The 23309-nt window shown below is 41.2% G+C and overlaps 1 protein-coding gene across 1 annotated transcript in view; it reads left to right on the top strand.

Annotated features, from left to right (window-relative positions):
- Positions 1 to 6781: 6781 nt before the first annotated feature.
- The window catches only part of RAB10 (RAB10, member RAS oncogene family), a 25949-nt gene continuing 9421 nt past the window's right edge, over positions 6782 to 23309 (top strand). Inside the window, exon 1 of the mRNA XM_083348636.1 lies at positions 6782 to 7348. Coding sequence (XP_083204762.1) covers positions 7222 to 7348 — 127 coding nt within the window. The 5' untranslated portion in view covers positions 6782 to 7221. The remainder of the gene's footprint in view (positions 7349 to 23309) is intronic.

Genomic DNA, 23309 nt, shown 5'->3' with positions numbered 1-23309 from the left:
GCCCACTTGGGATAGCCACATGTTCTGAAGGCTTCCTTGATGTGTTTTAGTTCTTTTTCTTGCCCATCTTTGCTGGTAGGCAGGCCTTCAGCTCGGTGGTGTAGGGTTCTGATAACTCCCATTTTGTGCTCCAGTGGATGGTGAGAATCAAAATGTTAATATTGATCTGTGTGTGAGTTTGTGTGTTGCTTCATAAAAACATATACTATCACCTTAAGCAGCATATAAATATAAAATCAATGTTGCTGAAATCATATTTCATAAACAAAATACATTTATTTGTGAACCATTTAGAGTGATTGGGAATTGGACAGTATATAAATTTAATAAATACATGAAAATAAATATTTATGATATGTATTAGGTCATTCTCTTTCTCTCTCTTTCTCTGGTGGGTGGATGTGTATTTTTATACAGGTCATGGTACACAGCCAAGTAAATGTGCAGTAGCTGTAAAAAGGCAAATGACATACCAAAGAATATTTGGAAATATTTGGAATACTTGGAAAGGCTACCAAAATTATGAAGTCATTCAAATCTAATGTGCATCTAGAATAATGTATACAGTTTTGGTAGTCACTTTTTAAAAAGGATGGAAAAGAACTAGAAACAGTATTGAATAAGGCAGCCAAAAGAATTACTTTACAAGAAAAGATCATAATGTTGAGGACTTTCTAATGTTTAACCTTAGAAAAAGGCAACTTAGGCAAACATAAGCAAGATATATAACAAGGAAAATCAAAAGGAATTTTTATTCTCCTCTCAAAATATTAGAAACAAAGGTAATTCAATTAAGATAATTAGGAGATTTGGAACTGACAAAATAATTTCTTTAAACAGTATATAATTAATCCATGGACAAGACATGGCAATGGCCTCTAATTAATATGACTTTTTAGAGGGGGGTTCGAAAAATTCTTGGAGGACATGTCATAGAAGCATAGACTCATAGAATCATAGGGTTGAGGAGAGAATGTAGTGAATCACATGGTTAGGACTCTGGGTTAACAATCAGCAAACTAGTGTTCAATAACCTGAGTGCTGCTGCATGACGGGGCAAGGTCTTGTCATTCACCTTCTGCTGACCGAGCAGTTCAAAAGTGAGTAATCACAAGTAGATAAGTACCACTTGGGTTGGCAAATTAATAGGGACATGAAAGGAGCCTCCACTTAGTCATCTCCTGGACTACACTGATGTCACCAGCTAATCCTTTCAACTCAGAAGTGCCTCAATGCATCCAACACAAAAGCAGCAACATAGGATTGAAGAGAGTGTGGAGGTCTTCTAGACTACTGAAGGCAGGAGACTTCACAACATCTCAGACAAATGGTTGTTCAGGGTTTTTTTCTTGAAAACCTGCAGAGATGGAGGCCATCGAGGTTTATTACCCTTGAAGCTTCAGTGTTATCTCTGGACTTGGCAGCATATCTCGATACTATTATTGAATTAACAGGAGAATATGATCCCTTCCATCTTGCCATGTTTGCTGCAAGATGGGCAGCAAATAAATTCAATAAATAATTAAATGGTGAGGAGGCACCTGATGGGCTGCTGGAGAAACAAAAATAGATGCCCATCTAAGAGAGTGCTTGGTAAGAATCCCTGTTCGCCGTAAATGATGGCAAGATTCTTAGCTCAGTGTGCCTTTGTCCAAAATAGGATAGATTAATATCTCTCATTTGTGCATAAACAGGCAAAGGTCTCCCACCAATCCAACATGAGAGGCCCCGTGGAAAGGTTGGGAATCGCTTTATACGGTATATAGTTCAAACATATTGGTTTTGGAATGTGTTCTTTCATTGGTCAGCATCATTTGATTCATCTGTGATGATGTAGCCTAGGTAACATCTAACATTTCATAGCATAACATAGATAGCATGATCTTGTTAATGCCCAGTTGTATGTTCAATAGGTATGGTTGTCACAATATACCGTAATTAATTTTCAAGTTACTAAAGTTCAAATATCTGGGCAATTCTCATCTTTGGCCGGTCTGAACTGGTTCTTATCAGAATCCACTTTCCAGATGAAGAATTTGCTTGTTACTTCAAAGACCTAGAAATATTAATCAAAAGCACCACTTCTTACTGAAAACATTTATGCAAGGAGGCCCCTCTCCAGCTCCCATCATTCTCACCTATCAAGAGGGGGCTCAGTGGTTATTCTCTGTGTCATCTTCCTGCCCCCTGAGGCAAGGATGGACCCTGCTCTCATAGACTTCAAATAGCTCATAAAAGCCTGATTCTTCTGGAAAGCCTTTGGGGATTGACCATGGAGCCACTAGCACCAATTCTTGATACTTGTGATTAATGGAACTATATCATTTATTGGAATATGGAAATGCCTTCAGACGACGCTGCCTCCCTCAACTAAGAAAAGGAGAAGAGCACCACACCCTAGAGTCGGACACAACTGGACAGGGGAAACCTTTACCTTTACAACAGATCAGTTCCCATAGTGGGATTACAAATTACTGTACAACTACACTGAGATGGTCTTGTGTAACTCTTAGGAATATCTGATCATTAACCTTAACATCTTCATGAAACCCCTGGGCAGATCATCTGTTGATTCAGGGTAAGCGATCACCAAGTTGCATATTATATCAATAGTACATCACTACCCCAACTGAACCAGTGATGCCATGGAGATTCTGAACCAGTATTTGGAGGCTGTAAGGCTTTGGGTGGGGCAAAACAATTTCAGATTAAATCCTTGCAAGAGTGAGCTATTTTTTTGTCAGTAAACAATTCAGCAATTTAATAATAACTGACTGGGCTCATTCTTCACATGAAAGAGTTGATTTGTAACTTGAGGTCCTCCTGGACTTAGTTCCTCCAGAAAATCAGATGAAAGCTGTGGACAAGTCAGTGGATGGGCTTTGTCCAGCTACATCCAGTAAATCAATTACTATCATACTTTGACTAATTCTTGCCTTGATCACCACCAGATTATAGTTACATGCTGCATAAGAGGATGCCTTGAGAGATGACCCAAAAGCTGTCATTGTATAGAACACAAGGGCAAGATTGATTGCTTCACCAAAATCTAATCTGTTTACACCATCTAAGGAGAGCATATTCTTTTCCTCCACTCTTTGTGAAGTTCATGGAATGTGAACCAGGCCACAGACTTTCTCCATGGCTCTGTTGAAGGAAAAGTCTTCATCATGGTTCATTCCTTCATCATTCCTCCAAGCCAGGAATAAACAACATGGCAACTGCTTTAGAAAGAAGATTGTAGTTTATTGAAGAGGAGAGCCAGACAGGAATATGGCTCTGGAAGAAAAGAGAGCGAGCACATGTAGGGAGTGGGTTTTTATACCCTCTGGAGCTCTTGAGGTTGTTTCCTGTTCCTGTTTGAGGCTTTGTATTTCCTGTGTCACGTATTTTGATCTGTGTCAACCCTTTGGCATCTGTGGGTTAATCCTATTGTGTCCTGTCTTAAGAGTTTGGGTGGGGTATGTAGATTTTAGGTGACTTTTTCTTCCTAAGCTTCTAGCTGGGGGCTTCCAACCTTCCTGAATGGATTACCACATCTGCATTTCTACAGAACTGGTTTCTGCTTGGGGGAGGGAGACGATGGGCTATAAAGAAAAACTGGGCATGCTTTTCTGCCTCTTTAATATTTCCTTCAATACGGGGTGGGGCTGGCTTTCCACAGCCCCTACCTCATGCAACATTTAATACCAGGAAATATGGGCAGCTCCAAAGCTTTTTGGTTTCAAGAAGGAAGTGAAAGTAATACTATTTGAAGACTCTGGCCTTTATCTTTGTTGGAAGTCCATAACTGCTGACAATTACTTTTTGAATGAACCTTTATTGTCAAAGTACAACCATGTATACATTGAGATTAGCTGAGCCTCCCTTCGTGCTCCCACCCCCCCAACTCACAATGACAACAAACCTCCATCTTATTACACCATGTGAACTAATTGCACCACACACCAGCCTTGCAAGTCAATTCTGCATAAAGTTTATAAAAATTATTTCCCATTCAAAAGCCTAACAGCCCATGGATAAAAGCTGTTTTTCAGCCTGTTGGTGCGGCTGGCTATACTCCTGTATCTCCTACCCGATGGTAGGAGAGTAAAGAGATACCGTCCAGGGTGTGTCATCCCTGAGAATTTTCCTCACTCTTCCAAGGCAACGAGCCCTGGCGATGTCATCCAGTGGTGTCAGGGAACAGCCCACAATGACTTGTGCTGTACTCACCACCCTCTGTAATACTTTCCTATCTGCGGCTGTCAGACCAGCATACCAAACCACAATACCATCCGAGAGGACTCTCTCTATAGTAGACCGGTAAAAGAAGGTCATTAGCTTTTGTTCTACCCTGTTCTTCCGCAAGACCCTGAGAAAGTGAAGCCTCTGTTGGGCCTTTCTGGCCACCTGGGCTGTATTAACTTTCCAGGTCAGATCTTCGCAGAGATTTAAAGGAGGAAACTCTCTCCACACAGTCCTCCCCGATGTAAAGTGGGGCAGGTTCCTCCTTTTTTCTCCGGAAGTCTAGCACCATCTCTTTCATCTTGCTGATGTTCAGATGCAAGTTGTTGTTACTACACCATATGGATAGTTTTTGTACCTCCGCCCTGTATGCTGTCTCATCCCCACCTGTAATAAGACCCACCACAGTCGTATCATCTGCGAACTTAATTATTGCAGTGGATGGGTCAGATGATACACAGTTATATGTGTATAAAGAGTACACGTAGGGGCTAAGCACGCAGCCCTGTGGCGAGCCGGTGCAAAGCTTCAGGGGGGTGGACAAAGCAGACCCGACCCTCACTGTTTGTAACCGATCCCTAAGAAAGTCTTGAATCCAATCGCAGATGGGGGAGAATTTCAAGTCAGTCAGCTTCTCGATGAGAAAGCTTGGCAAAATGGTGTTGAAAGCCAAACTATAATCAACAAAAAGCATCCTGACATAACTTCCAGGTTTCTCAAGATGACTTGCTACAGAGTGTAAAGCAGTAGCTATGGCATAGTCTGTCAACCTATTCCTCCTATAGGCAAATTGATCGTTTATCAAAATCCAGTGGGAGGCATGTCCCGAGATGTTGGAGAATCAATCTTTCGAAGCATTTCATGACTACAGACGTTAATGCAATAGGTCTGTAGTAGTTCATGCACTCAACTGCAGTTTTCTTGGGGACTGGGACAATGGTAGCTGCTTTCAAGCACGATGGTACACATGCTGTTTGCAAGGAGATGTTAAAAATCCTTGTCAGGACCCCTGCTAATTGGTCAGCACAATTCCTGACCACTATCCCCAGCACCCCATCTGGGCCTGCGGCTTTGCTGGGATTCACAGCCTTCAATACAGCTCTCACTTGGTGTTCACACAGGGTGAGTGGCTAAGAGTCAGAAGGCCGGCCAGCAAAGGCTACGGGGTCTGGTCTTTTAACCTCGTAGCAGGTGAAGAAGATATTCAGCTCCTCAGCCAACAAGGCATCGGTGTTAACCATGCTCCTCGTACTGCCCTTTTGGTTAAGTGCTGCAGTCCCTGCCATACTTGCCTTGGATCACTGTCTGCTAAGTGGTTCTCCACCTTGTGTTTATATTGTTGTTTTGCCATCCTAATGCCTCTTCTGAGATTTGCCCTAGCCTCTCTGAATGTGTCCCTGTCCCTTGTCTTAAAGGCAGAATCCTAGGCTCTCAGGAGTGTTCGTATCTCTGCAGTCATCCAGGGTTTACAGTTCCCGTAAACTCTAATGCACTTTTCTGTCGTTACACTTTAACGTATTACACTTTGAAGTATTGTATGCCCCAGTTTGGGGTGGCCTATATAAAGTTGAGGGGACGCGGTGGCTCAGTGGGTTAGGACGCTGAGCTTGTCGATCAGAAGGTCAACAGTTTGGCGGGTTGAATCCCAAGTGCCACATAAGAGTGAGCACCTGTTATTCGTCCCAGCTTCTGCCAACCTAGCAGTTTGAAAGCACATCAAAATGCAAGTAAAAAAATATGGACCACTACGGTGGGAAGGTAACAGCATTCCATGCACCTTTGGCGTCTAGTCATGCTGGCCACATGACCACAGAGACGTCCTCAGACAAGCACTGGCTCTTCGGCTTTGAAACAGAGATGAGCACCAGCCCCTGGAGTTGGCAACGACTAGCATGCATGTGGGGGGGGGAACCTTTACCTTATATAAAGTTGAATTTAGCAGGAGGTGCTAAGCACAGGCAGCCTAAAGTGGAAACCTTCTAAGGGAAAATGCAAGTGATTCCTTAAACTCAGGTCAGGCTAAGAGTCTACTCAAATCTAAGCAACACCTGAGCCAAACAGTGGGGTGTGGGGTGGGGGAGAAGGGAAGGGCATGGATCGCACGTGTCACAATCCGGCTCTCTGCGCACACCCCATACCGAACCGCTCCCATTCAACGTTATGACCCCGCCTTTCCGATCCACTCTTCCACCAATCATGGATGAGGGAAGAGTTACAAGACTCCAAATCCCGCCTTCCTTGAAACCTTCATTTTGGAAGCGCAACAAAAAAAACCCCCTTTGCTTTCTTCTAAGCTCCGCGAGTTTCCCTGAGCATTTGCGTCACGTCGCTCTACGACGATTGGAGAGTCGCACCCTCGTGCGTAGAGCAGCACTCCGGCCTCGCGCAGGCGTAGAATAGTCTATGGGGAGGGGTAGCAACTCGCCAATTCAGCTGCGCATGCGGAAGGGTTGGCCCTCCGTCCGTTCACATCCTTTGACGTCAGGGAGCAACTTCGGTCTGCAAGAAAGGGAGCGGCCGCCAAATCAGCGTGCGCGCTCCCGTTCCCTTCCTCATCCCTTGCGTGAGCGTAACCCCGCCCCACCCGTTCACTGAGTCCCTCGGCCCGGGTGTTCGTGTGTACGGCCTGCTCCCTTCCGGAGCGTTGACTGGCTTAAGAAAACCGAGAAGCGCTCGCCTGAGGAGGGACCGAGGGGCATGAAGTCGAGCGCAGCCGCCATCGCCGTTCACCCGTGAGGAAGCTCTGCCGGGAGCCAAGTCATACAGCTGCTGCCTGCCCTGCCCGGCCCGGCCGCTGTCACCAAGGCAGCCATTTTGTGCCTCCCCTTCCCTCCCTCAGCTTGCCGCCGCCTCCTCCTCCTCCTCCTTCGCCACCGCCGCGGAGCCCGGCCTTGTGCGTGTAGTACTGAGGGGTCTCGGAGGGTCCAAGGCGGCGGCGGCGCCTGCTGAGGCAGAGCCTGGCGAGGAAGTGGCGCGCGGCGCGGGGGGGCCCCCATGGCGAAGAAAACCTACGACCTGCTCTTCAAGCTGCTGCTGATCGGCGACTCGGGCGTTGGCAAGACTTGCGTGCTTTTCCGGTTCTCCGATGATGCTTTTAACACCACATTCATCTCCACCATCGGTGAGCGAGAGTTGGGAGTGCCAAGTATTGCGCCCGCGGCTTTTTTTTTTTTAATGCTCTGCTTTCCCTCCAGAGAGCCTCTTTTGTGCCCTCCCAATATAGTATTTTTATTTTCTCCGCCATCTCGGCTTTCTCTAGTTTTTTTTTTTCTTTTTCCTGTGGCAATGAAGGTGCGCCTGTAGGAATGTCGGTTCCATCTCCCTCTGAGAAATTCTTCCGATGCCGATAAGGGGAAAAAAAATGATGTGAGTTTTGGGCCACAATGCGTTGAGGTGGTTGGATTGAGGAAGTTATTTGATGATATAACCGCACCCCAAGTATCTTGTCTAGATATCCTTTGTTCCTGTTCTCTGTCTCATTGTACTGTTCAGTTTTGAATGTAGGATAATCCTGCTTTTACCTAATATTTTTTAGAGTACAATCCATTCTGGAATAATCTTTATTTTTTTGGTAATGTAACTGCTGAATTGATGACTTTTCTTTTTTACTTCTACATTATGTTGATATTTTGCAATCTTTGCCTTCCATAAGAAAAAAAAGTGTTAGCTGTCATTCCAGCTGCACAATAAGCTGTGCTTATTCAAGTAACCCTTTCCTTTTGAAAAGGAAGGGCAATTTTTTTAATACATTGACCTGTATGGCTAACTGTAATTCAGTGATCTGTAGCACCCTTTGGTCCTTTTGCTAACACCAGTAGTGCATACTCCATTTCTTTCATGTTAAGTGGAGTATGACTTTATACCACTGTATCTTACCAATGCCACATTCATTCCTGGGAGTGATCTCAACATCATCCAAGGTTTTCTATTTCTCCCACACCCCCTAGTGTTGATACTGCTTGTTCATACATATTAGTTTTCTTAAATATATATCCTTTGTGCTTGATTTCTTTGTTCATATTTGTTATATACTTTCAACTGCTATTCTATGTCCCAAATGGACATCTAGTTGATCCATGTATACAGATTAATGGCTGTTGCCCTACTGGCAGTTTCTGATGTTTGGAGGAAAGAAATTCCACTATGATGGAGGTGGTAGTGATTTCTGAAAATCTAAAAAGTGTGCAAAACAGTTTTTGTTTTATTTCAGTGCTGGACTTAGATGGCTGTTTTTTGAGACTTAAAAGTTTTCATGGCTGTAAATAGATCATTGGTTTATAAAATACCCCATTTTTTTAATGTGACTTAGGCAGATTGTCTAACCATTATGTAAGATTAAATCATGAGTTTTGAATGAAAGCTGTATTCTCCAGCTTTACTATCTCTATTAATGCTGAGGATGCAGAAACCATTGGCCCTGTATACAGATACTTCAGATTCCTAAAAGGAATTGAATCAAACCTATTAAAATTATTCATTGTGTTTTGCTTTGCACACTTTAGTTTAGCAAAATATTCTAAAAATCTCAAGTTACACGATAGGTTAGAGGTATCATTTGCTAGCCACTGCTGGAGTTTATCATAGTGCTGCTGGGGACTTTCAGCTGAATATGAAAGTAAACATTGTAGGACTATGCAGCACTTCCAAGTCAAAAGCAAAAAGGGGCTTCTGAGTTTAGGGCATGAATATAGCACCTACCTGTGGCTCCTTAAAACAGCCATGCCTTCTTTCCCCTGCAGTTGCTCCATAGACCCAGAGTTACATTTATATAGAGTAGGTAAAAAACTGCTATATACAGTAATACCTTTACCGATAATTATAAATGCTTCTTGAGCATCATCTTAGCTATTCTCCTCACTTCCAGGCTAGACATTAACATTGAAGAACAGTATGTGGAATGGCAAATAATCATATTTATTGGCAAATCATAGATTTCTTTTCTGAAAGATCTGACTGAGGAAAGTTTAACTTTTATTAGTGGCAGCAGTTAATGTTCATTTCCTCAAGTTTACATATAGTGAATGGATTGTTTGTTCTGTAAGGAAATCTATAGATTTAGGATGTTTTTCAAAGTTCTAAGGAGCAGCCATCTTAGAGTTGATCCACGTATTATGTACATTGATACGTAGAACTATTGAAAATAATTACATCTTGATTATAATATGCATGTTCCAGTTAATTTAGATGTAAATTTAAATAATGTAATATGTAGTGGCTTTTGATTTATTACCAGAAGTTTTCACTGAAAAAAAATCCTTAAGGAGATGCATAAAAGTTGGCAGTGTTTAGAGTTAACATAGATACTTTTTACAACTGATTGCTGCTATACAGATAGAGAACTTTATTGTTTTAGATATTAAATTTAACCTGTAATATTTATCTTTCTAGTTTTGTCTAATTTAAACTTTAAATTCACTACTTATAGGTAGTCCTTGACTTAAAACCACATTTGGGACTGGAATTTCAATTGTAAGTTATTGCCACTGTAAGTCAAGGCACCTGATTTTTTATTTTTATTTTTACAATTTTTATAGTGAATCACATAGTCATTAGGCAAATTCATTTTGTTTGTTGGAAAGTCACAAATTGCTGTCATGTGACTACAGGATGCTGCAGTCATTCATAAATGCAAGCTGGTTGTCAAGTGCCCCCAAATGTGGCTATGTTTTACGAGGCCTAGAAGGGCTTTGTAGACTATAATGCACCTTTTCCAAGACTGTCGTAACTTTAAATGAACAATCAGCCATAAGTTAAGAACTACCTTAGCACCCAAAGTTATGCTGGACCTCCCTATAACTACTTACGACTTGGTTTCAAAGCTCTGAGAGCCACACACACACTGTCCAGCAGTGACATGATCACATTTTGGACACTTGGCAATCCACATTTACAGGCATTTGCAACATCCCAGGATCACATGACTGCAATTTATTTTTATTTATTGCTGGAAATGCGTTTACTTTCAGTTTCAAGCAAAAAACTCTGGCTAAAATAGTGATTGCTACAAAAAAGATGGTAAAATGGAGAATGATCACATAGTGACCCACTTAATGGCACAACTTACAACCATTGTAAGGGGTCAATTATGGTCATAAGTCAAGATCTATCTGTAGGTGGTTATCAATTGCATACTGATCCCTCTTGCTCATCTAAAATCAAGCTTTGGAAAGCCTTTCCTTTTGATGGCATAAAAGGTTAATAATATCAGAATTATTTGCAAAAATTGAAATAGTTGTTTAAAAACATTTCATCACTTTCACAGCATGATACAGATAGTCCTCAGTTTATTTATTTATTTTATTTATTAAATTTTTATACCGCCCTTCTCTCGAAGGACTCAGGGCGGTCTACAGGGCAATAAATATCAAAATGTAAATACAAAAGTTAAAAAAGAGATTAAAAGAATTAAATAATTATGCCCAATAATACAATACTAAAAGTGTGTTAAAACTAAATCCAACCCCAAACCCATCAGACCAGGCCAGATTGTTCAAATAAATAAGTTTTTAAATCACGCCGGAAGGAGCGCAGGTCGGGAGCCATCCGGAGCTCAACCGGCAAGCAGTTCCACAGGTCTGGCGCGCCCACAGAGAAGGACCTCCCCCTGGGGGCCACCAATCGACATTCTTTGATCGGAGGCACCCTGAGGAGGCCCTCTCTGTGGGAGCGCACTGGACGGAGGGAAGTTGATGCCGGCAGCAGGTAATCCGGACCCATGCCATGTAGGGCTTTGTAGGTCATAACCAGCACCTTGACCACTCATTCAGTGACTGTCTAAAGTTATGATGGCATTGAAAGAGTGGTGACTGCAGCTGGTTCTCAAACTCACATCTGTCCCAGAGCTCTTGTGTTCATGATCTTGACCAAGGGTCTTCAAACCTGGCCCTCTTATGACTTGTGGACTTCAACTCCCAGAATTCCTCAGCCAGGCACACACATGGCAGCAGTCACCCCAAACCCCACTGTACTCGCAATGTGTCTCCTCGCCGCTCATGCACCTTAATAGTTTCACTGTCATCTGGCAGCAGTTACCCCATACTTATGCCATTCCTTCCCTGACACTTGTGCATCTTTTCCCACCTGACAGCAGCAGCCACTTACCTGTCTTCAGGCTTGTTTGTGAGCCACCTGGGACTTAAAACTTCCTGCCAGTCTTCCTGTTGGAAGCCAGCATAATATTGCAAGGTGTTCACTTAACAACCCATCATCTTCTCTTAACAATGGCAAAATGTACTGCATGGATTGCTGTCACTAAACGATGCAGTTACTGACGTAGTGCTTTGTGACTACACCACTTAGGGATGGAAATTCCACTCCCAAATTGCCACTGTAACTTGAGGACTACTTGTAGTGTGATGCTAAGGATCTGTAATGTGTGTTCTTTGTAGCAGCACCTGCACTTTAGTATTTCCTCTGTCTAGCCCAGGAGTCCCCCAAATTCTTCAGCTCATCAGCTCAATTAAGTTTCAGATAGTTCATCAACCTCAAAACATAACAACAGAGACAATTCAAGGCTGCTCTCACTGGTGACTGACCACTCAAAACTGTCTTGCTTCTAACCACCTCATTTTCATGACTAGGGACTGGTGTGCAGCTTTACAGAGACCTCAAAAGATTAATTGAACTCCATCTATCATCTATTGTTTATCAACCACTTATTCATCCCTAGACATCTGTTGACTCTTTGAATAGTCTCATAAATGTGTGGCTATTGATACTGATGACTTTGGATGATGCTGATCTAGCCTCTACCTGACTATGTTTAAAGATCCCTTGAAACTTGGCTTTTCCACCAGGCCCTTCCAGAAGGCCAAAAGGGTGTGTGCACTTCTCACCTCCGTTGGTCAGATGTTCCACAGGGTTGAAGCCGTAGGAGAAAAGGCTTATTTTCTTGATGCCACCCACCGGAATTCTTGGCAGATGGTGTTTGTAGTAGGCCTGTCCTAATGGCATAAGTGCAGTGAGTTAGTCCCTTTGAAGTGAGTCAGCTCCTCAGATACCCTGGACCTACGCCATATAGAACTTTGAAGGTAATATACAACACCTTGAATTGGACTTGAAAGGAACAGTACTGTTATATATGTGCCATCCTAGGGCCCCCCAGAACTGCACGTTGCTGCATTTGCACTAGCTCTAGCTGGGCTTGTATATTAAATCCCGACCGATTAACAGCATTAAATCATCTTTCCTTCTGATGCTAATTAGTATATTTTTTGTTCTTATATCCATATACTTTTAGACTTTACTATGTTTGAAAGCCCTTTAGCAAGTTTTAACAGACTCCTAATGTTTGTTTGTTTTTGATTGGGCAAATTTTAGGAGTTTGTAGTTCTCAAGACTTTCAGATGTATTAATTTGATACAATGGTTGACACTGCTTCATGGTGACATTGGATCTTCAAAATTAAATTTCTGGCACACCATTTAGCTTGCCAATGATTTGGGACAGTGTTATTTTTAGTTGTGGTCCTACTCCTGTTTGAAAAGTAAATGCTGAGAGGAGGCAGATGATTTCTGTATCCCAGCTAGGATTGCTATAAATATCTTCCAGTGCAAAAATACCTAAGTCATCATACGTTCCCTGGTAGGAGCAGAAAGTTGGCCTTCAAAAGCAAAATTGAGTATAATCAAGGATTCCCCATACTGTACTATATTATCAAATAAGACCTTGTATGTTGGAATCCAGAGAAGTTATTTTCTACCCATGTATCTTAGGTTATGATTTATTGCTGTTAAGGTTTGGGTATGGAAGTTTATTTTACATGCCCCAAGTAACATTTATTTAATACTTTTTAATGACAACTAATAGAGTTATGTTATATGTTTACAATGTAAATGGCCTGCTATTCAACGGTTATTTTAATTATGATATAAACTGGCTTGTTGGGTTTAGCTACCAAGGATTTTTCTCATTACTAATACAGTGTAATTGGTATATATGTCTGGAGCTTCATTTTAGATTTCGTATGTAAGAAACCCTTTGCAAATAATATTAAGTTATTTCACTTATAAGCTGCTGGCAGCAATTTTAAGAGAACCCCTCACCTCACCTACATTTATGAAGAAAACTAGGCTGAGAGTTGTGATAAATTGGATGTTAGCACAATCCACACAGTGTTCCCTGTATAAGACGGGCGGCCAATAAATTTTATAAATAAATAAAATAGTGAAAAAGCAGTATCTGTTTCCTAACTTGCCTTGATTAGCAGAGCGGTTTACTGCAAATAACTATTCTGTTAACAGGATTACGTCAAGCTGAATATCAGTAAACGTGAGATTTGTAGTGCTAAACTGAAAATTCTGTGGTGCATAAATCATTATTTTAAACTTTAGACTTTGAACTACAGTATATGGAAAAGATTTTATGCATTTACATCTGCTAAATCTGAATAGTTGTTTTCCTGATAGCATTTTATTTGTTTCTTGTTAGTCAGTATTAATTTGAAGTGACTGTAGTCTAAATTTATTTGGGGAGGGGGGGCAGTTTGGACTAAATCATTGCTCTCCAAGTTTGAAGGTACTAGAGAAATGGTTTGTCCTAAAGCCATGGTTTTGACTCTCATGAAAAGGAGCAGTGAGGAGAATATGTAGATCTGGAATACTGTATGCTGGAACTCATTCTGAATCACCTTTGTTAACTCTTTTCGTGGACCAATATGCTTGATGGCCACAAACTTTAAAGTTTAGTTTTATTTTTGGATCAAATATGAACTTGGTTAAAGTCAAATAAAGAAAATGTGCTTATGCAAACCCTTTCAGGTATAGCAGTTCAATAACTGAATTCACAAAGCGTTCTAACCATCTCCGTGATGTCCCGGTGCCTGGAGGTGGTTCAGGTCTGGATGGGGAGAAACAGGCTTCGTCTCAATCCCGCCAAGACTGAGTGGCTGTGCATATCGGCGTCTCGGGTTAACCAAGTTATTCCACCTCTAATGATGGGGGGTGAGGTGTTACCCCCCGTTGATAGGGCTCGCAACTTGGGCGTCCTCCTGGATTCACGGCTCAATTTTGAAGATCACATAGGAGCCGTGACCAGGGGGGCTTTTGCACAGGTTCGCCTGGTGCGCCAGTTGCGTCCCTATCTGGACCGAGACGCCCTACGCACAGTCACTCATGCGCTTGTGACCTCCCGTTTGGACTACTGTAACGCTCTCTACATGGGGCTGCCCTTGAAGACCACTCGGAGGCTTCAACTGGTGCAGAATGCGGCTGCGCGAGTTGTAATGGGGGTTTCCCGATACTCCCATGTAACACCTCTACTCCGCGAGCTGCATTGGCTTCCGGTTGCCCTCCGGGTGAAATTCAAGGTGCTGGTTATTACCTATAAAGCCCTACATGGCCTGGGTCCGGGTTATTTGAGGGAACACCTGCTGCCGGCATCAAACGCCCTTCGCCCAGTGCGCTCCCACAGGGAGGGTCTGCTCAGGGTTCCGCCGGTGAGAGATTGCCGGCGGGTGACACCCAGGGATAGGGCCTTCTCAGTGGGAGCGCCTGCCCTCTGGAACCAGCTGCCGGTGGAGCTGAGAACTGCCCCCGACCTCCGATCATTCCGCCGGGGCCTGAAGACCTGGCTCTTTGAGCTCTCGGGCCCAGGCTGAGGAGTAATTTTTTAATTGGGGTTTTAATTGTGTACAGGGTTAATTTAATATTTTTTAATATGGTTTTAACTTTTGTATATTGGATTTTTTAATTCCCTGTAAACCGCCCTGAGTCCTCAGGGAAAGGGCGGTATACAAATGCAACTAAATAAAATAAATAAATAAATTTATCAAATAAACCACACTGGTTGGATCCACATACCGTGTGGTAAACAAAATGAAACAAATAACACAATATGTTAGAACAGGGGCAAGCAGTTTATAGATCTCATGCCCCACATTTGCAACCTGTAGAGCATGCCTAGATGTTGCTATCTGGGTGGAGGGCAAATGATGAAAGATGCATGATAAAGTCATCACATAAATGGAACAAATTACCTACTTGCAGGGCTTTTTTTCTCATAGAACGCTCAGAACGGAGTTCCGGCACCTTTTTTGGATGGAACCTTGTAGGGTAGGCAAGGCAGATTGTATGACATGTGAGTTCTAGCACCTTTTTCTCTTACAAAAAAAGCACTGCCTACTTGTATGCTCTACTGGAATGAGAATACATAATCATGCATGATATGATATCACTGTGTGCTATGAAGGCTGCTGTGCCCAGATCATTTTGCTAGAATTTAATGGCAAGATAATAACACGTTGACAATGAGGTATTTCTTGCTTTTTAATTAATAAATATGGAATATGGCTACCCCCTATGGAAGTGCCATGTCATCAACTTCTCAATCTTCCCTTAAAGTTCAAAAAAATAAAAGAGCATCTCCAGAGGAAAAAATGTTTTCTACTTGAATTTAGCAAGATTTGTGAACCTAGCAAGAAGGTGAGGCAAAAGAACAGTCCTGTACAAGTAGTCTTTGCTTAACAATCATTTATTTAGCAATTGTTCGAAGTCATGATGGCACTAAACAAATGATAGGCATAGCCAGTTCTCAAGATTATTCCTGTTGTAATACACCTGCAGTCACTATCAAAATTTGGGTGATTGGCAGTCCACCCAAATTTATGATCATAGTTTATGCTTCAACTTCCCCATCCTCCCATCTCCTCGCCTCCCAATCTCTGCCCTTTTGGCCTTATGAAGGGCCAGCAGCTGCCTGAGCCCCACACACTTTGTGAGCAGTAGTAGGAAAAAAACCCCCAGTGATGCTCAGTTTGGGCCAGCAGGGGTGGATGGTAGTAGAATGCAAAGCAGCCAAAAGAGCTGAGATTTTTTTTTGGGGGGGGGGAAGAGTTCTAGCAGAGGCAAGCACAACAGGGTAGGCAAAACAGGAAGTTATCACCTAACAACTGAAATTGACGTTGCTAAGTGAGTGAGCAGGGGGGTTAGACTAGAAGAACTCCAAGGCCCATTCCAAGTCTGTTATTCTGTTTTCCATAATGACTGCTTTGGTTAGCAGTAGCAATTCCAGTCCCAGTTAAGGTCATTAAGCGAGAAGTATTTGTACAGGAATATAATTCCACTATGATGTTTTACTTAACATTAAAAAAAAAACCAAGTTCATGGCATCTGGCCCTCTCAATAATTCCTGGCAAATAGATGGGGAAGAAATGGAGGTAGTGACAGATTTTATTTTCCTGGGCTCCAAGATCACTGCAGATGGGGACTGTAGCCAAGAAATTAAAAGACGCTTGCTCCTCAGGAGGAAAGCCATGGCAAATCTAGACAGCACACTAAAAAGCAGAGATATCACCCTGTCAACAAAAGTGCGTATAGTCAAGGCTATGGTCTTCCCAGTTGCAATGTATGGCAGTGAAAGTTGGACCATAAGAAAGGCTGAGCGCCAGAGAATTGGGGCCTTTGAACTCTGGTGCTGGAGAAGACTCCTGTAAGTCCTTTGGACTGCGAGGCGATCCAACCGTTCAGTCCTAGAGGAGATCAACCCTGACTGCTCTTTAGAAGGCCAGATCCTGAAGCTAAAACTCAAATACTTTGGCCACCTAATGAGAATGAAGGACTCACTGAAGAAGAGCCTAATGCTGGGAAAGATTGAGAGCAATAGAAGAAGGGGACGACAGAGAATGAGGTCGCTGGATGGAGTCACTGAAATAGTAGGCGTGAGCTTAAATGGACTCCAGAAGATGGTAGAGGACAGGAAGGCCTGGAGGAATGTTGTCCATAGGGTCGTGATGGGTCAGACATGACTTCGCAGCTAACAACAACAACAATCTAGTTCAGGGGTCGGCAACCTGAAAAAGGAAAAGAGCCACTGGGAACCGGTTCCATCACACATAAAAAAAGTGGGAGCCGCGTGCGTGCGTCCATGCACGCGCATGCGCAAAAAAGTTTTTCTTGCGCATGTGCGGACGCGCGCGGTTGCCATTTTTTAATGTGTGATGGAACCGGTTCCCGGTTGCGCGACGGCGATGGCCCGTTTGCAGAGCTACCGCCTTCGGCAGCCTGCAAATGTGCCGCGACAGCTTTCCCAAAGAGCAGCGCCACTGCCCGTTCGTGCGGAGGTCCGCGCGCACCTCTCCAAAGGTTTGGGGAGGTGCGTGCGCACCTCTGCTCGTTCGGAGAGGTGCGCGCACACCTCTCCAAACGGGCGGTGCCACTCTCCATTTGGAGAGGTGCGCGCGCACCACTGCCCGTTCGAAGAGGTGCGCGCGCACCAGGCGGCTGGGAGCCGCAGGAGACGGCTCAAAGAGCCGCATGGGGTTCCGGAGCCGCGGGTTGCCGACCCGTGATCTAGTTTCTTCAACTTAGAATGGATGTGAAGTAGTACTAGACTCCAGTTGAGATAGCAGCTATGGAGGCGGAAAAGGTTTAACCTGAAAGATGTATTGACCTCTTTGCAAGTAGTAAAATACTTGTTCAAATCTTGCCTTTTTTGTTTATATTGCTGCTGCATATAATGAACCTTTTTGAGATTTTTTCATTAGCCTCCTAAACTAGCTATCTCTTCTCTTCGCATATATCAGAATACAATAGAATTAATATTTTCTAGTGGTACAGTAATTCAGATAATTCCTTTAAACTTAAGCCACAGTTATTAAATTTTCAATTTCCATTTTGGAAATAAATGAACATTTAAATATTTACTGTATAAACAGTTGAACTTTGTTTTGGAAAGAAATAATCTGACTATATAGCAAAAGAACTTAAATAAAATATAGTAACAAGCAGAATGTGAAGAATTAAAGAAAATTATGTAAATGAGAATCTCATGCAGATGAATGGGGAAAAGTGTTTTTGAAGAACCATAAGTAGGCTGGGTTCATATATTCCAGTATGCCCTGATTTTTTTTAATCAAGTTTGTTGAATAAGTTACCTGATTTGTTAATACTAACCAGTGAATTGTGATTTAGAAATTCTCATAGTTTGTTTTGCACATGCCAAATAAGAACTTTTAAAAACTAATTAATGACTTAATGAACTATGAGAAAATCTAACAATGTAATTTGTATTTTAAAGCTTATGTTTATTATAGCTCCAAGATCTTACTAAATTTTGATCTGTTTCACACAACACATTTAGTCATAATTTGGTTTGTTTTTTATTTAGTGTATTGCTGAAACTAACCATTTGTGATTTAGTGTGAACTCTTAAGTATATCTTTCTGTTAATTCTAGTAGGAAGTCAGTTATTTGTGGAGTAAAAGTATTTTTATTCATTTAAATCTTGAGCACATATTATAGGACTTCTGTTCTTCCTATTTGGCAATTAAAGTGCAAAAGGAGGGCAGATTAGTACCAACATTTTTAAGTTGGATAATCAGTACTGGGGACAAGAAACAAAATATTTTATGTTCCCATTCTGAGTTGGCTGTGGCTTTGGCAATATAGAGTTGGATTCATAGGATCTGAAACTCTTTCATGTGCCCTAGATATAAGCAACAGTGAAATTCAAAATCTGTAGAGGAGCCCTGGTGTCGCAGTGGTTAAAATGCAGTATTGCAAGCTAACTCTGAAATTCTGGAATTTGATCCTGACGGGGATCAAGGTTGATTCAGCCTTCCGTCCTCTTAGGTCGGTAAAATGAGGACCCAGATTGTTGGGGGCAATACGCTGACATTGTAAACTGCCCGGAGAGTGCTATAAAGGTATATAGGTAATCTCAAGTTACGACAGTTCACTTAGTGACTGTTTGAAGTTATGTGATAATCCCCCCCCCCAGCATTTATGACGGTGTCCTGAAATTGCAAATGTTGCAGCACCATGGCAGTCGTTCACCCTTCGAATGACAACAGAGGCACTGCAGCATTTACCCTGCCTATCTCCCCCTCCGCTCCCCACAGTTGCTTCCCCCTTCCCATCCAGCCACGCCGGACTCACTTGTGAAGATCTGTCTTCTCCCTTCCGTGATTTCTTTGAGAGTGCGACATGCGTGGGCGAAAGCAGGGAGTTTCCACATTCATTATATGTGATTCACTCGAACGAATTGGCAAGCTCCATTAGTCCTCGTAACTCAAGGACTACCTGCATAAGTTTAAGTGCTATTGCTGGTCACCAGATGACAGTAAAGAGCTACTAAAAATGCATATATATTTTTTTTGTTATCTAGTAATCATCCAGATTTTTCCAACCCAACTCTAATAGCCTTTGCCATAACATTCTTTGCAATTAGATCTACCATTTGTCCTAGGGAATTCTGATTGAAGGACTTGGATATAACCATTTCAATCGATGACCTTCTCCAGAGTAGAGCAGAGCAGGAGGAGATCATAGCAGAAAATGTTAATTTTTCAGTCCATTAATGAGTTACTTTTAAAAAGTTTTAAGATCAACCTTCAAATTTGTATTGAATAAGCCTAAACATGATCTTGCAGACCTCCAGAAACATGAATGAACACTCCCTCCACTCTCTTACTTAAAAGTTCATTTACAGATTTTTCATTCTTCTGTCTGCCAAAATATTACTGGTTTCTACTTGGTAGAATGAGCAAGGAGAAAAATCCTTCTCTACCTGGATGGAGCATTGAAATGCGGGGGGGGGGGGGAATCTGCATCAATAACAAAAGTTAAAGCATCCTTGTAGCAAAAAGTACTATGGATTGTATTAGTTTGTGAGAGTGCACACAAACCAGTATATATTAAACATTTTAAGCTACCCATTTATTCACTAAAGCTTTCTGGGCAGTTTATAATGAAAGAAAATGATTTGATTTAAATAAAACCATATCAATAATATCAAATAAAATGTAGAAAGATAACACCATGCAGACTAAACAGCAGCAAGGCAGTCACTCAAACACTACTTTTTAAAAAAAATTAGAAGCCAGTTTAAAACCCTGGGAAAATAGAAGGTCTTCACCTGATGCCAAAATAACACTGAAGTGAGGTCCCATCACACTGGGGAGGGAATTCCATAAATAGGATGCTACCACAGAAAAAGCTAGCTCCCTTGTAGAGACAGACCCATCTCACCACCTTTGGTGGGAGGACCTGAAGAATTAGATCTTAAGGTTTGGGTATGTGGCGCGTATGTATCTATGTATGTGTGTATGTGTGTGTATCTATGTATATACATATTTGTGTGTGTGTGTGTGTGTGTGTACATACACATATATACATTTATACAGATAGACGTGTATGTATGTATATGGATATATAGATAGATATAGAATGATACATATAGATAGATATAGATATAAGAGGTGTGTGTTTCTGTGTGTGTGAATTCATATAGGAAAATGTGGAAGTCCCAGGCAAACAAGCCCATGGGTGAGAGGTGCAAGCAAGCATCATAGGCATTGTGGAGTACAGGGCAGGTGGGTAAGCGAAAAGGCGGTGGGTGCAATTTGAACCCATCTGCCAGTTTCCCCATTAACTTTGATTGTGGGAAGCTGGCAGGGAACATTGGGAACAGCTGGCATATTACATAGTACACTGCAACCATCATAAAATACAAGCTGGTTATCAAGCAACCAAATTGACCAAAATACAAGCTGGTTATCAAGCAACCAAATTGACCGTGTGATTGCAGGAATGCTGGAATGGATGCAACTTTGAGGACCAGTCATGAGGCTCCCTCATTCAGTAGCATCATAATTGCTGAAGGGGTAGTTAGTTGTAACCTGAAGACTACCTGTGTGGGCTCGTACTCATGTTTGATCAGACACACTGAGTCTTCCTCTAGTAATGCTAGGCATTTATTCTGGCACTTCATATTGTATTTTTTCTGTTGTGTCTATTAGATTGTAAATCTGCAGTCTAGAATTGTTTTATCTTTTGGGGAAAATGTTAGCTGCTTTATTGATGTTACATACTGATATCTAAGATCAGAAATGAACTACATAATCTATTCTCCATGTTATGTCTGAAGCTAGGCTATTATGGGTAGGTCTGCTGTGTGATATAATAGAAACCAAAACCAAACTATATTATGTCTATATGTTACTTGCTCCATTGAGTGGCAGGATTTTATTGCTCAAGTTTATTTTATTGCTCAATTCAATTCTGAGTTTGTCAGCAAGCTTCAAATGTTGGTAAATTTCTAACTAGAGATGAAGATTATCTTCGCTTGCTGCAACATCTTGACATAGCAATTTAATTTCTGATTTAGCATTTCCAAGCTGTAAGCATAAATGAGGAAACCTATTTTAAGAGGCAAAATCACAATTAAAATGTGCAACAAGTATAAACTTGTCCATACATTTGTTTGTTTAAATGCTGTCAGTTCATACTCAGTCTTTTAACTGAACTCACTATTAAAGAATGCCTCTCATTAATTTCCATCTCAGGATGCTGTTTGCTGTTTAATCAGGCCTAGGTTTTATATTCTGCCTTCAAACATAGATAATTAGTATGCCTTTTTCAAATTTATTCTGATTCTATATTGGTGCAGCAGAGTTATATACCCTAATTAATTATATTAACTCTCTGAATCTCATATTGCTATTTTTCCATTTGACATAAAAATTAAATCTGCTTATTAAAAATAGTGGGGAATCTTTCAAAGTCCTTAGGCAAAATGAAACCTAAAATTAACATTTGATTTTCTCCCATTTTATACTTCCCCATTCTTTTTCCTTATTTTGCTTGATGACTCTTGATAATTGTCGCATCATGTTACTTTGCAAAACAGTCATAATCCTAGGCAATTATATCTATAATAAATCATTTTATTTTTGAAATACAAATGTTTGTTGATTGAAATGAAGATATTTAAATTTATTGCATACACCAATCTACTCTGAAGCATCTACCTACCATATTATATTCTGTATAAGTGGTCACATGCTTCAGTATAACTTCTTGTTTAGTCCTGAGAATTAGTTTGTGTATCTATAATGGGCAGTTCCAAACATATCAGGTTATGAATTTGATATTTCTTTTTTTCCATAAAAAAGATATATATTTGGGACAACTGCAATTGAAAAGTGTTCTTATTAGTGAGAATCACAGATCTTAAATTCTGTTTTCTCTAATCAAAACAATTTAATTGCATTTAATAAGCAGTACTATCTAGTATAGAGGTCCCCAACCTTTTGGGCACCAGGGACTGGTTCCGCGGTGGTTTCCACGGACCAGAGGGGGCGTGGTTTTGTGTGCTGTCTGCATCCCGTAGGATGCTTTGTTTATGCAGCCCGGTACTGGTCCACAGACCAGGAATTGGGGACCCCTGATCTAGTACATTTTACCAATGTAGTTGTAATCCAGAGTATTGGACTTCTAGAATATTGTCAGGGCAACTTTCAGTGTTACTAAGTATTAGGAATAAATTCCAAGTAATTGATAATTTGATTTAATATTGATATAGTTTTAGAAATTTAAAATACCAATGTTTACTTTACTTACCTTCCCAAAGTTTTTCCTGATGTGTTGTAATGTAAATTGAAAATTACTGTACACTACTTCTGCCAGATAATTATATCAATTACAAAAAAACAAAAACTGAAACTGCAAGAAATAACTTTTACTTACGGTACTCAACTTCAGATTATTTCTCAGATCATGCAAAGAGTGGAAGGTGACTGATATACATAATGAACTTTGGACTTGGTGACTAAAGCAATACAAAATTTTGGCATTGATTGCTTATGTTGGCTTGCATTTGTCCTATAAATCCCACATTTTGGTGAGAGGGCAGAACTTGAACGTTGCCAACAAAATGTTAAAAACTTTTGTAAAACCTTTGGCATAGATTTTTGAAGAATGTAGCAGCATTAGTGTTTTGAGGTATTTCATCTGGTCCCACACTGAAATGCCGATACTACCTTTATTTTGAGGTACAAACTTCAAACTAAGTATTACAGAACAGAAATAGAATAGGCTTTGACTGGAAATCACATTTGGAGATTCATGATTCTGAAACATCATCCTGGATATTACAAAGAGGTGTTGCAAATAAATCCCAAAGATAATTTCCAGTCAAACCTGTTCATTGTTTTGAACTAGTTTTGCATCAAGCCTAAATTTAATACACCCCCCCAAGTAAAGATGGACACAGACATTTAAGTTTTCCTAATGCTAGTTGATACTTCCCATTTTTCAACTTTTTTTCTAATGCCATGGGATGAGACTTTCAGTTTCAGTTTGAAA

This window comes from Vipera ursinii (genome assembly GCF_947247035.1).
Source record: "Vipera ursinii genome assembly, chromosome: 1".
Classification (NCBI taxonomy): domain Eukaryota; kingdom Metazoa; phylum Chordata; class Lepidosauria; order Squamata; family Viperidae; genus Vipera; species Vipera ursinii.
The sequence above is the reverse complement of the archived record's forward strand: the minus strand, read 5'-3'. Positions and strand labels throughout refer to the sequence as shown.